Raw genomic sequence first — 13,544 nt, 5'->3', positions numbered from 1 at the left:
TAGCAACTTCCTACTTAAAATACTCTGCCCACCTTCCTCTCACTGCCTTCTCTTCCATTATCATCTCTCCATCTGCACCTTTTATCTTTTCTTCTTTACTTGATTCGCCTCCTCTTTCTCTTTTAATTTCCTTCCAAAACATCTTTTTATTACTTTAAAAAATTTGTCATATTCTTACCCCATTTCACATCTGCTCTCCTCTTTGCTTCATGTATATATATATATATATATATATATATATATATATATATATATATATATATATACGTAAAAAAAATCGTAGACAGCGGCTCGGACACGACGGAGAGCATCTCTCCCACTCTCCTCATTCAACGCTATGGACTCTCGACTGACCGCCTCGGAGTACCATAGGACGAGCATCACCACCTCCTCCATCAACGTTTCTCCTCACTGCCTCCTTCGCCGCCTGGAACTTCACTTTCCCCGGGCGCCGACGCGTTGGAGCGAACCGAAGCGATCAATTTTCTGGGCGCCCAACTCTTAACGAAGCTGTCACCTTAACTTGCGGTGTGGTGCTTTTACAAAAAAGGTATCCATTCACTTTGTGCAATAAACTTGTTTCCCTTCCAGCTAGGCCCATATCGCCACCCTCCAGAAATCTGGCGCCCAACGTGGGGCTCCCTGCATCATGACATCTAACTGCCCAACCTGGACATCTAGCATGCCAACGTCCTCCTGCGTCCAGACATATTACGTCCAACGTGGGGTTCCCAGGATTCCTGACATGTGACAGCTCGACCTGGGGCCCTCCTGCGTCCTGACAGTCACCCAATTACTATTAGACTCACATGGAGACACCCAACTTTCCTAGAAGTTTCATGTGAACCGATCGAACTGTTAAGAATCTTGTTTAAAAAAATCCCATTTTTCCAGACAAGGTAATAGTATTGTATGTTTGGATTACAGTACATAAGCGATATGATATAGTAGTCAAAACCAATTAGAGAGAAATCTGTATTGGTCAGTAACCAGGAAGTATTAAATAAAAAACTTGTCCTTTTTCTTTTCAACCATGCATATTTATTCTCATCATATCTATTTGGTTTCTACACAATGATTGATAATAACAATGATAGTAATTTTGCCTCAAGTTTATCTGTATGGAAACCCGCAGCCCTGCAACGCTTGCCAACTGTCCCCGGGCCTTCCTATTGATCTTATTAGGAAGAGAAAAAATATTGTTTATTTATTTGATTTATGTGTGACTATTCATATGTTACTGGATTATTATCATTATTGTATAGTTTCTTCTCTCTAAACCTCTGGAATCCAAATGTATGAGCAACAGTTTAATCGTAGCTATAAATTTCTTTCATTTTCTTCATCATGAACTCGGTAGAATTGAACTTTCCGTAGGATTTGTTCCCGCATACTGGTTCGACCATTACTTGATCATCTGGTACCACAAAGAAAGCCATAGACAATCGCCGCTGTTTTCTCATTTCATCATAAGGCAAAGTGACTCTGTGAAGCTGAGAAAGAAAAGGAAATTAATTTTCTGTATAAGTGAAGTGATAATGCACACATTCTTTCATTCCAGTTGATCAAATACGTGGTATTTTCCATGCAATCACTTGTTACTTGCAAATCGAGGTAGCTAGGTAAATCCTCACTTCTTTCACTCCCATCACGGACATCCCTTTTACTCCCTCCCGTTCCATACATATAAAACACCAAAGGGCCTTTCCTCTTTACAAAACGGTGTCCGAATCAAAGTGCCTACTTTATATATAAATAAGACCTATTTTATGAAAAGAATGAACGAAGAAAGACTAGCAATAACAGAGTGGAAAGCAGAAGTAGATGAAGTGACTTAAGAAGAAGACCGAGAGTGATGTAGATGGATGGAATGAAGGGAAGGGGGCTCTGGATGCTTTTTCGTGCAGGAGAGATTGTAAAACTTAGGAGCGAATGGAGGGAGAGTGTGAGTGAATGAAAGGATGATGCGGTCCGAAGGTATGTTCTCTTCATTAACTTTATAAACTACCTTGAGGTTAAACCAGCTCCATCTGTTGGGCCTCGTTGTATTGTCCTTGACCCCAAAGGTGAGGTGAGGGACAAGTATGGCCCCTCATCCACGACACGGGAGCAGAGCTGAATGCGATTTAACTGTGTATGATGTAGGTATGTCCTTTAACTAGCCCACACACTTATAAGGCGAAGACATACATACATACGTACATACATACATACATACATACATACATACATACATACATACATACATACATACATACATACATACATACATACATACATACATACATACATACATACATACATACATACATACATACATACATACATACATACATACATACATACACACACACACATATATACATACACACACACATACATACATACATACATACATACATACATACCTGTACATACATACATACACACACACATACATACGTACATGCATGCTTACATACATACATACATACATACATACATACATACATACATACATACATACATACATACATACATACATACATACATTCATACATAAACAAACATACACACACACACACACACACACACACACACACACACACACACACACACACACACACACACACACACACACACACACACACACACACACACACACACACACACACACACACAGACACACACACACACACAAAACATAGCTATAGAAGAGAACTGAAGGAAAACAGTTTTCCACATAGAGTTTTGGACACTTGGAACAAACTGGATAATGAAATAGTATGCGTAAAAACCATTCATGAGTTTAAAAACAAACTAGACTGCGAGATACATTACGATCATAGCTCCCCTTCCCGCAAAATACAACTAGGTAAATACACACACACATAATATATATATATATATATATATATATATATATATATATATATATATATATATATATATATATATATAGAAAGAGAGAGAGAGAGAGAGAGAGTAAGTCTAAATTCAAATGAAAAAATACCTACCTACCAATGCGATGCCTCTTCACTTTAGGTAGCATTATCTTTCCACCCTGTATGCCACAATATACAAATATCTATCATTACAACACTATAAGCAGACCATAGGTAACCTGATGATTAATCTAACAAGCTCTCTCTGCCTAATTCCCTGAAATTTATTAACCAAGTTAATCTCCCCATAGCCTCACCGTGGCAGTCCACTTGTCCCCAGTCCAGCGCTGTAGCAGGTCACCAATGTTTACGAGAACCGTTCCCGGAATGGGTCGAGCATTCACCCACTGTCCTTCTCGGTTCTTCACCTGTAAATGAAAAATCCCGTGGTATCATGAACATCTCACACATTACAATATTCAATAACCATAAATATATCTATCTATATACCAAAAGCTTCCCCCTCCCCTTACAAGGGAGGTAGCCAAGTCAAAAGGCACATCCATTCCAGTCCCATCCACCATCCTTTCCTCCCTCTCATCTAGTTCTTCGTGGATGACGGGTCATTCCTTTATCCCGCTTACTGCCCTGGGTCAGAAGCAAGGCAGAAAGGCACAGTACATCTACAGCAAGGCCGCTTCACTCAATTGGCTATCTCAACTCTCCGTTACCTCATGTGTATAAAGAGAGGATGGGGAGAAATCCCTTCGAGTTGCGTCAAAATATAATTCACACATAACCACTTCCTACTTTCCCCCATCGCCCGATCCCTGCCTTCCTTTCATCATAGTATTGTCTATACACAACCATTTCCACTCACTCCTACTTCCTGTCTTTTCCCTTCTTTTCTCAACAGACAATGCACTCTTGTTCAAAGCCCTTTTTACACCTATCCATCTCATCCCAGGTTGTTCCCTCAAGCTCACTTTCTCCATCTCTACCTTCCACACCTCTTTCACTAATCTTTCATCACTCATTCTTTCCACGTGTCCAAACCATTCCAATACTCTTTCATCAACCCCTATCATACCTCTTAGATATTTCATCCCAAACACCTAAAAACGCTTCCTCTCTGCCTCTTAGATTCAAAGTCTTGGCTCCACAATCACCCCTTCATACAATTTCCTCTTTGAATCCATCCCCACATGCCTATTTTTCATGACACTTGTTAATCCCACCAAGGTATTTACTTGCTTCTCTCAATCTACAACTTACCTACACCTCCATCAATTTTCCTGGCACATGCAGCCCCAAATACCTAAAACTAAACATTTTCTCCAGCCTCCCTTCTTTAAGACACTTCAAATTTGTTGCTATCCTCTCCCCTTGTATATCTCATCACCTCACTTCTACCCACATTCAACTTCAACTTTCTCCTATTGCATACCTTCCCAAACCCTGACACAATCGCAGTTTCGTCAGCAAACAACAATTGGCTAACCTCCTACTTTTTTGCATTTTCTGTAACCATCTCCAATCTCCTGCCGATTACCCTTGTCTTTACCTTCCGCACCATCCCATCTACATACACATTGAACAACCAAGGCGACATGATACATCCTTGACGCAGCCCCATTCATACCTTAAACCACTCGCTTTCTTCATTTCCAATTCTAAGATAGGCTCTACTACTCTCGTAAAAACTCTTGACTACCCTTAACAGCTTTTTCCCTGTCCCATATATCTGCAAAACCTTCCACAGTACCTTCCCGTCTACCCTGTCATAAGCCTTTTCCAAATTCATAAAGGACCAAAACATCTTTACTTTTTGCTAAACCTTTCTCATATATCTATCTTACTACAAAAATCTGATCCACGCAACACATACCTTTCCTAAACCCACATTGTTCCTCATCAATTATTCCCTCTGTTCCTCTCCCAATCATATCAATTAAAACTCTCCCATAAGCCTTCCCAACTACACTCAGTGAACTGATCCCTCTGAAAATACTATAATCACATTTGTCCCCTTTTCTCTTGTAAAGTGGAACTATAAGGCAATCTCCCAGGTCCCCGACATTCTACTCTCCCTTAGTCAGTCCACTATTACTGTACCTCACTTTTCCCGACACTCAGGATGACCACCATCCATCCAAGTTGCCTTACCTACTCCCATCATTTTCAAAACTACTTGCACCTCATCTCTTCCTACTTCTCCCCCATTTTTTACTCCCACCATCACTGTCATTTCCTTAGGGCCTCCCACTGCTACCACCACTCTCTCCCTATCCAGGGGACAGAGGCGAAAATGGAAATATATATTTATACATAACAAAAAAATAATATTCAAAGCGTGATGGGCATCAATATAGATACCTCGATTCACAATTTTCATTAGAAAATAAGGTAGGTAGGAATGTGAAGCCGAAACGATTCTACATTGTGTTTATACTTTAATCTCTGAAATTATGCCACTCGTTGATCCTTCCAATTCTCTCTCTTTGTATGTACACCTCCTATATCCAGATTTCTTCTCCTCATCTCCAATCATGATTGTATTTAGATTACCACTTTCTACATTTCCATAATCATTATCATATGTATTCATGCCATTCACTTCTGCACTCACTACTCTACTTTTCTCTTGTATCTTTCCCACCAAGATGTTCAGTTCTGTAAAATCTCAGTGCTTATTCTCTCCCTTTCATGCGTTTCTTTTAACAAACTTGGCCCCTTCTTTTTTACCTCACCATCTCTATTTTTTTTTTATCCGAAAGCTTTCAAATCATGTACTCTCTGTACTATTACCCTATCTCCTTTTTTTTAACCACACAGGTTATTTCAGAACCCTCCCCCTCTTCCCCCTTTTCACATATTTCGCATAGCTTGTTTAATTAAAACAAGAAATTCATGCCATATCCTCTCTTAATTTCTTCTACCTTCTTCACTTCTATATTCTTCTAAATTGTTGCGATGCGTGTTCGCGGCACAGCCTCTTCTGTCACTATCACCGTTGTAACCGTATATTTCGCTAACCTATGTGCCCATACTATATATCACACGCATAACACGTGATCCATAGACCTCCAACAGGATGTCGACAGCCACTAGCACCTTTTAACTCACGCTTAGCCTAATCAATACCACACAGTTTTGCTGACCTGCACAATCCCCAAATCACACCAAACAACTTAAGTGTGACGCCACAATCGCGCGACCCTACCAATATGCCACAAGTCTCCTACAAAACATATCATTAACCATTCCTATGTATTTACCCAACTACATAATCATAACTATAAGCCATACACCACGTCAAGAGACATTCACTAATACTAATTAGATCCATTGTACTACAACTAACTCATAAATATCATTGCAGAAAGAGATAATGTAAACATCAATAGGCAACCTCACGCTGAAATGAAGATGAATGCATTTGTATTTCCAAATGTCGGCGACTGTGTCTCCATAGTGAGACCCTCCCAGTGGTTGATTATGTCCCCAGATTAAGGACCTTTGAACCTAACGAGGGTTCTTACTAAGAGGATCCATGTCCCCCGTTCTGTACCTAATATTACCGCTCCACAAAAATAAAACCATGAAAAACTGTCCTCGCAGGCTTTAACATTCCAACACCAGAGAACGTGTAGCCATGAAAGGAAGAAACAATCTTCCAATAGCTACATTAGGTGACCAGCGGCGGTCCCCGCCACCTCCGAAGATATCCGCTCGTCCACGATTAGTCACGCCTACCAACCCAACTTATTCTTCGTCCAGAGCAGCCAGCAACCCTATATTTACCAAGTTTCCGAAGCGAAAGTGCCAACAAGGATAGAAACGCCGCAACACTACGGACCAAGTTTCCAACACTCATAATAGCATTTTCGTCACCACTTTCTGTTAGTACCTTGAACCACTAAGTTCATATCTCAAGCTCCCATATATATATATATATATGTGTGTGTGTGTGTGTGTGTGTGTGTGTGTGTGTGTGTGTGTGTGTGTGTGTGTGTGTGTGTGTGTGTGTGTGTGTGTGTGTGTGTGTGTGTGTGTGTGTGTGTGTATGTGTATGTGTGTGTGTGTGTGTCTATACACATATGTGTATAGACGACGACATATGTGTATAGACTTCCTTCTACTCATGAAATTGTTTTGTGATGTGGTGGTGTTAGAAAGGGGGGGGTGAATTGAAGACAATGTGGGTTATGCTCCTCAATCATTGGCTTCTGAATTCCCGTTCTGAAAAGAAACCATTATCATCCCACCCAGACCTCCCGAAAAAAGCGCAAGTTGTCATCGGCAAAGAGAGTTTATTTGCTTTACCTGTAAACCACCAACAGCATCTTGAAACACCAGAGTTAAGGTGCCAAAATCAGTGTGAGCTCCAAGTCGCGTGACATTCTCGTCCTTTGAAACCGATGGGTAGTGCAGAACACGGAGGTTGGATATGTTTTTAGGACTTGATAAATCATGATACTTTTTGAAGAATCCAGGGTCGAGATCTTTCCAATAAAGAAAAGATAATAGATAAATTAATAAATGAATAGATAGATAATTAAAAAGAACAATTAGAAACAAATAAGAACACAAAACAACAAAATAGTGGTACATGAACATAAATATGTATACCTTCATTATATATGAGTGCGGTAAATAAACAAAATATGCATGTATAGAAAACGGATAAATAAGCTGGGCAAGATTTTTGTTTGTCCGATTTGGTGAATGTTATGCATAATACCATCGTGTACGCTATTGAAGGAAATTCATAATGAACATTTAGTGACCACTGCATGATTATGCCAGGGACGAGCAGCTTCAGAGAATGAAGGAAAAAATAATCGCAAAAAGTGCTTTTGACCTAGACAATAAAAGTTTTCAAGCATTGCAGCCACCAATATGGAAGACGTCCCGACGCACGTGGAGGAAAATACAGGTATAGATAGAGATGGCGATATTACATTCTATCAGCATAGTCATTATGGAGGTATCCTACGGATTTCCCCTAAATGTAGAATTTTGGCAAATCCCAGCCAACATCTGACATCCACAGCCTACCTTATTATATCTTAACCTACACTAACAAAAATTTTAATTATTGGCATTTCATAATTGACGACGCCAACGACTGAGTTCCGAATGAAGGAGGTGAATTATGGTGATTTTTTTGTTCTAGACTTCCATCCCTTAATAGACGCTTGATTTTGCTTCTTTTCATTTCCCACAGTATTGTTGTAATACACAAACGGCAAAGAATGAATCAATAGATAAAAACAACAACCTAAAATGTTTGTGTACCCAAGGAGGATTTCGTATACTGCTTTTTGCATACATCAAAACATTTACAGCATGACACCACCAAAAATTATTAAGATAAAAGTCCAGTATATCTTGACATCCTAGGTTAAACAAGACTAATGTAACTGATTCTTATGGGTGTATTTCACAGAAAAATATAGAGGATACAGACAGAGAGAGAGAGGGAGACAGAGAGAGAGAGAGAGAGAGAGAGAGAGAGAGAGAGAGAGAGAGAGAGAGAGAGAGAGAGAGAGAGAGACAGACAGACAGAGAGAGAGGGGTGTCCAAGGTACTTACCTAGAGATAGTGATAAGCACTTCAGGAGAGCGTAGACAAACCGTTTGCAAGTATCACTGAGCGCATTCAGGTCTCTCCGGAAGTGTGGGACTTCATCATCAGGACAGTCTTGGTCAAGGAAGTTGAAGGCTTCATGAACCTCTGTCAATGGATCCTTTGGGTCCACCCTGTTCAAACGTAAGCCTTTCAATCGTGCTGAGTTACGTTTATTTCACATGAAGTTGCATTAATACATTGTACGAATATTGCATTACAGAATTTTAGCCCAGTGCAGACGGATGAGAAGACTGGTGCAGAGAAATACATATAAATATACAATGGTTTTCACAGTAAAATAATGTAAGAAATAACAATAGAGAGAAGATATTAAAGATTTTACAATAGCCTATATCCCACGGGCGTGGAGTAAGGCCAAATAGATATAACCGCTGTTGGACTGAGCTGTGCATCCGTAGAAAATTAATGAAGAACATACATACATATACCAAGGCTTTTTCCCCCTTACAAGGGAGGTAGCCAAAAAGGGAAAGGCATAAAAACACTCCCACCCATTTCATCCCTACATACACTCCACACCCCTCCCACCCTCCCTCTCATCTGAGTACCTCCCGAATGACGGGTCATCCCTGCACCCTGCCCACCGCCCTGGGTCAGAAGCAGTGTCGCAAGACACAGCACATCCACAGCAAGGCCGCTTCATTTAATCGGCGACCCCCCCCCTCTCCGTCCCCCCTTGCATATAAGGAGAGGACGGGGAGAAATCCCTTCGGGCTGCGTCAAAATTTTCTCACACATACTACCTCACCCCCCACCCCCCTGCCCATTCCTCCTCATGCAATCACAACATCATCCATATACAACCATTCTCCACTCACCTCTGTCTTCCGTCCTCTCCCTTCCTTCCTCAACAGACATTCCCCTCTTCCCCAAAGCCCCCTTCACCCCATCTATCCACCTCATCCTAGGACGTCCCCTCATGTTCACTCCCTCCACATCTGCCTTCCATACCTCTTTTACTAGTCTTTCTTCACTCATTCTTTCCATGTGTCCAAACCATCCTAATATTCTTTCATCAACCCTATCTCCCAAATCCTTTTTCACCCCTGTTCTCCTCCTCACCTCCTCATTTCTCACTCTATCCAGCCTAGTAACCCCACCATACTTCTCAGACACCTCATCTCAAACACATTCAAACTCCTTCTCTCTTCTTCTCTTATGTTCCACGTTTCTGCCCCATACAGTGCTGTTGGCACAATCACTCCTTCATACAGTCTCCTCTTCGCATCCATTCCCAAATGTCTATTCCTCATTACACTTTTTAATCCACCAAGGCATTTACTCGCTTCTCTCAATCTACATTCTACCTCCACCTTCACTCCACCTTTTCCTGCTACACTTGCACCCAAGTATCTAAAACTATCCACTTCCTCCAGTCGCTCTCCCTTAATGTTCACTTCCAGTCTACTGCCACTTTCACTCCTTGCACATCTCATTACCTTACTTTTACCTACATTTAGCTTTAGCTTTCTTCTATCACATACTCTCCCAAACTCTGCCACCAGCTTCCTCAATCCCTCCTCTGACCCTGCCACAAGCGCAGTGTCGTCCGCAAACAACAGCTGGCTCACCTCCCACTTTTCTCCATTTTCTTTAACCATCTCCAATCCCTGACCCACTACCCTAGCATTCACCTCTCGCACCACCCCATCCATGTATAAGTTGAACAGCCAGGGCGATATAACGCATCCCTGACGAAGTCCCACCTTTACCTCAAACCACTCACTCTCTCCATTTCTAATCCTGACACAAGCTCTACTACTCTCATAAAAACTCTTGACAGCTCCCAGAAGCTTTCCTCCTATCCCATAAATCTGCATAACCTCCCACAGTGCCTACCTGTCTACCCTATCATAAGCCTTTTCCAGATCCATAAAAGCCCAAAGAACATCCTTCCCCTTTCCTATAGCTTTCTCACATATCTGTCTTACCACAAAGATCTGATCTACACAACCTCAACCTGTCCTAAATCCACACTGTTCCTCACCAATTACTTCTTCTATTCCTCTCCTAATCCTCTCAATTAAGATCCTCCCATAAGCCTTCCCTACTACACTTAACAAGCTAATCCCTCTGAAACTACTACATTCACACTTGTCCCCTTTTCCCTTGTAAAGAGGAACTATACAGGCACTTTTCCAGTCCTCCGGTACTCTACCCTCTCTCCAGCAAACATTAAATATCCTCACCAACCAGTCCACCATCACTGAACCTCCCTTTTTCAGACATTCTGCATGGCATCCATCCAGACCAGGTGCCTTACCTGCTTTCATCATCTTTACAACTGCCTTCACCTCATCCTTCCTTATTTCTCCTCCATTCTCCTCACTCATCACTCTCATTTTCTTCGCATTTCCCACTGCAGCTATCTTTCCTTCCCTATCCTCCTTCACATTTAGCAACTCCCTAAAATATTCTGCCCATCTTCCCCTTACTGCCATCTCTTTCATTATCATCTCTCCATCTGTACCTTTTACCTTTTCTTCTCTACTTGATTCGCCTCCTCTTCCTCTCTTTATTTCTTTCCAAAACATCTTTTTATTACTTTCAAAAATTTCTGTCATACTCCTACCCCATTTCACATCTGCTCTCCTCTTTGCCTCCTTTACCTTTTGCTTTACTTCTCTTTTCTTTTCTTTGTACGTCTCATATGACTCCCCCGTCCTCTTTTGTAACCAATCTGTGAATGCTCGCTTCTTCTCTTCTACAACCTTCTTTGTTTCCTCATCCCACCATTCACTACCCTTTCTTCTATTTCCCCCTGTCCTTCTTGTTCCACACACCATCCTTGCACACTTTAAGACTCCCTCCTTGAACCATCCCCATTCCTCCTCCACACCCATCCCTGCTCCATCCTTTACTCCCTCCCACTCCTCCTTCAGCTTCTTTTCGTACTCCTTCTCCTTTTCCTTTTCATTCAAGGAATTCACTCTAACAACCTCCCTACCTTTTGTCTCTTTCCTCTTTCTCCATCTATCCTCCACTCTCAGCTTACCTTCCACCAAAAAATGATCTGATATTCCCCCACCCTCTCCCCTTAGCACATGTACATCCTTAACTCTTCCTATCATAATCCTATTTACCACTACATAATCCATTAGCGCTCTATCTACCACCCTTCCCTCCACCACCCTCTCCCATGTGTACTTATGCTTGACTTTCTTCCGAAACACTGTATTTGCTATCATCAACTCTCTTTCTAGACACATTTCCACCATCAACTCTCCACTACGATTCTTTCCTGGAACTCCACACTTCCCAACCACTCCATCGATTGGACCATTTCCTACCCTAGCATTAAGGTCTCCCAGTACTATTACATTGACATTTTTTCCTAAACCCTCTATGCACTCATTTCAATCTATCCAAAAGGCCTCCCTTTCTTCCACGCTCTTCTCACTGCCAGGCCCATATGCACTTACAAAGACCCACATCTCCTTTCCCAGTTTCACCTTCATCCACATTATCCTTGAGGAAACCTCCTTCCACTCCACTACCTGTTTACCTATCTCCTCACTTACTAGAATAGCCACCCCTTCCCTCCCTCGCCCTCTCTTCACTCCTGATAACCTCCCACTTACACTCCCAAACTTACACTCACCCTTCCCTTTCAACTTAGTTTCACTCAAAGCGAACACATCCATCTTTCTTCTCACAAACATACTACCTATCTCTTCCCTTTTACTCTCATCTGTACCACATCCACGCACATTAAAAGACCCAAACCTTAGGGTGCTGGCCCGAGGCCCTCCAGCACCCCTTATGCCTTCACTTTTCTCTTTAGGATGTGTGCCCCGTGGGGCTACAGGGAGAAGGATGCCTAGTCCCTCTCCCCGTCCCTTTTTTCTCGCCTCTTACGATCCAAGTGGGTAACTTGGTGGTAGTATTCTTTTCCCCCACCACAGGGGGATAATATTACCCTGGTGGGAGATTTTAACTAGAGACAGGTGAACTGAGAGGACTCGGAAGTTATGGATCGTGAACATTATACTGTTAAATACAGAAATAAAGAAAACAAGGAGTCCTTGGGATAAAGAAACAGATATTGATATGCACCAATAGGACTTAACTTACAATTGATAAGAGAACCCGATGTTTCTTAATTACTTAGATACCAATCCACATACACAAGAGCGATCACGTATCTCCCAATTTTCACTTAGCAATTGGGAATATCATACTGTAGTGCCAAAATGGCACAGTGGCCGCCAAAATATGTAGTGCCACCGTAGAATCTATAATCAGTTTAGTTAATAAATGGATGAACGAAATGTATAGTACGCCATGATAAAACAGTGTTTGGTCAAGCACACCACTTATGAGGGTGATACTTCATCAACTATATAATGGTTATTGGGAAATCCTACGTTAAGTTTACCCACAATCCTACATTAAGTTTACCCACAATGCCTAGCGCGTAGATTCTTCTAGAAAAATGCAAATAAACGAAAATAATAATCTCTGGCCTTACAACACTAAGATGAACCATATTAAACAAGTTAGATACAGCTTTGTCAAAGCAAACGTTACAGGACGCAGATTCAAAGGAGTTCATAGAGACAAATGAAACGCAGATGAAATATATATTTTCTATTATCATATAACCCGGTGTGGAATGATATGTTAACAAGAAGCGGTAAAGAATCTAGACGAAATGACCGTTTAACAGGTTTGAGAGAGAAAAGTGAGAGAAAAGACATGAGAAAGGCGGAGAAAGAATAAGACTATTAGAATGAAAGAAAAACGCAAGAGAGCCAGAAACGAATACAGGCAAACCAGAGCCAAACACACAATAATAAAAGAGAAGAAACTTTAGAGTAAGAATCAATATTAGATATAGAGATAAATCGAAATTGTTCTATAGATTTAGAAATGGTAAATGTCTTAAGCCCTGAAAGCATCCGAACCATTGATTATACATGTCAAGAAGTTTTACGAGGACAAAATCTACCTACTTTTCTTTATTCATCTCTGAATATCCGTGCTGGTCTCCAGGCATGCGCAGATACTTCATCTTCGTTTGAT

General features: G+C 41.3%; 1 protein-coding gene across 1 annotated transcript in view; it reads right to left on the bottom strand.

The window, feature by feature from the left end:
* Window positions 1-1,018: 1,018 nt before the first annotated feature.
* The window catches only part of LOC143020248 (uncharacterized), a 24,274-nt gene continuing 11,748 nt past the window's right edge, over window positions 1,019-13,544 (bottom strand). Inside the window, exons 3-7 of the mRNA XM_076176439.1 lie at window positions 13,475-13,544; window positions 8,463-8,629; window positions 7,191-7,369; window positions 3,182-3,292; window positions 1,019-1,493 (exon numbers count right to left, since the gene is read on the bottom strand). The exon at window positions 13,475-13,544 is cut by the window's right edge and continues 46 nt beyond it. Coding sequence (XP_076032554.1) covers window positions 1,311-1,493; window positions 3,182-3,292; window positions 7,191-7,369; window positions 8,463-8,629; window positions 13,475-13,544 — 710 coding nt within the window. The 3' untranslated portion in view covers window positions 1,019-1,310. The remainder of the gene's footprint in view (window positions 1,494-3,181; window positions 3,293-7,190; window positions 7,370-8,462; window positions 8,630-13,474) is intronic.

The sequence above is a fragment of the Oratosquilla oratoria genome, chromosome 3 (assembly GCF_046742065.1).
Source record: "Oratosquilla oratoria isolate Oo_2021 chromosome 3, ASM4674206v1, whole genome shotgun sequence".
Taxonomy (NCBI): Eukaryota; Metazoa; Arthropoda; class Malacostraca; order Stomatopoda; family Squillidae; genus Oratosquilla; species Oratosquilla oratoria.
The sequence above is the reverse complement of the archived record's forward strand: the minus strand, read 5'-3'. Positions and strand labels throughout refer to the sequence as shown.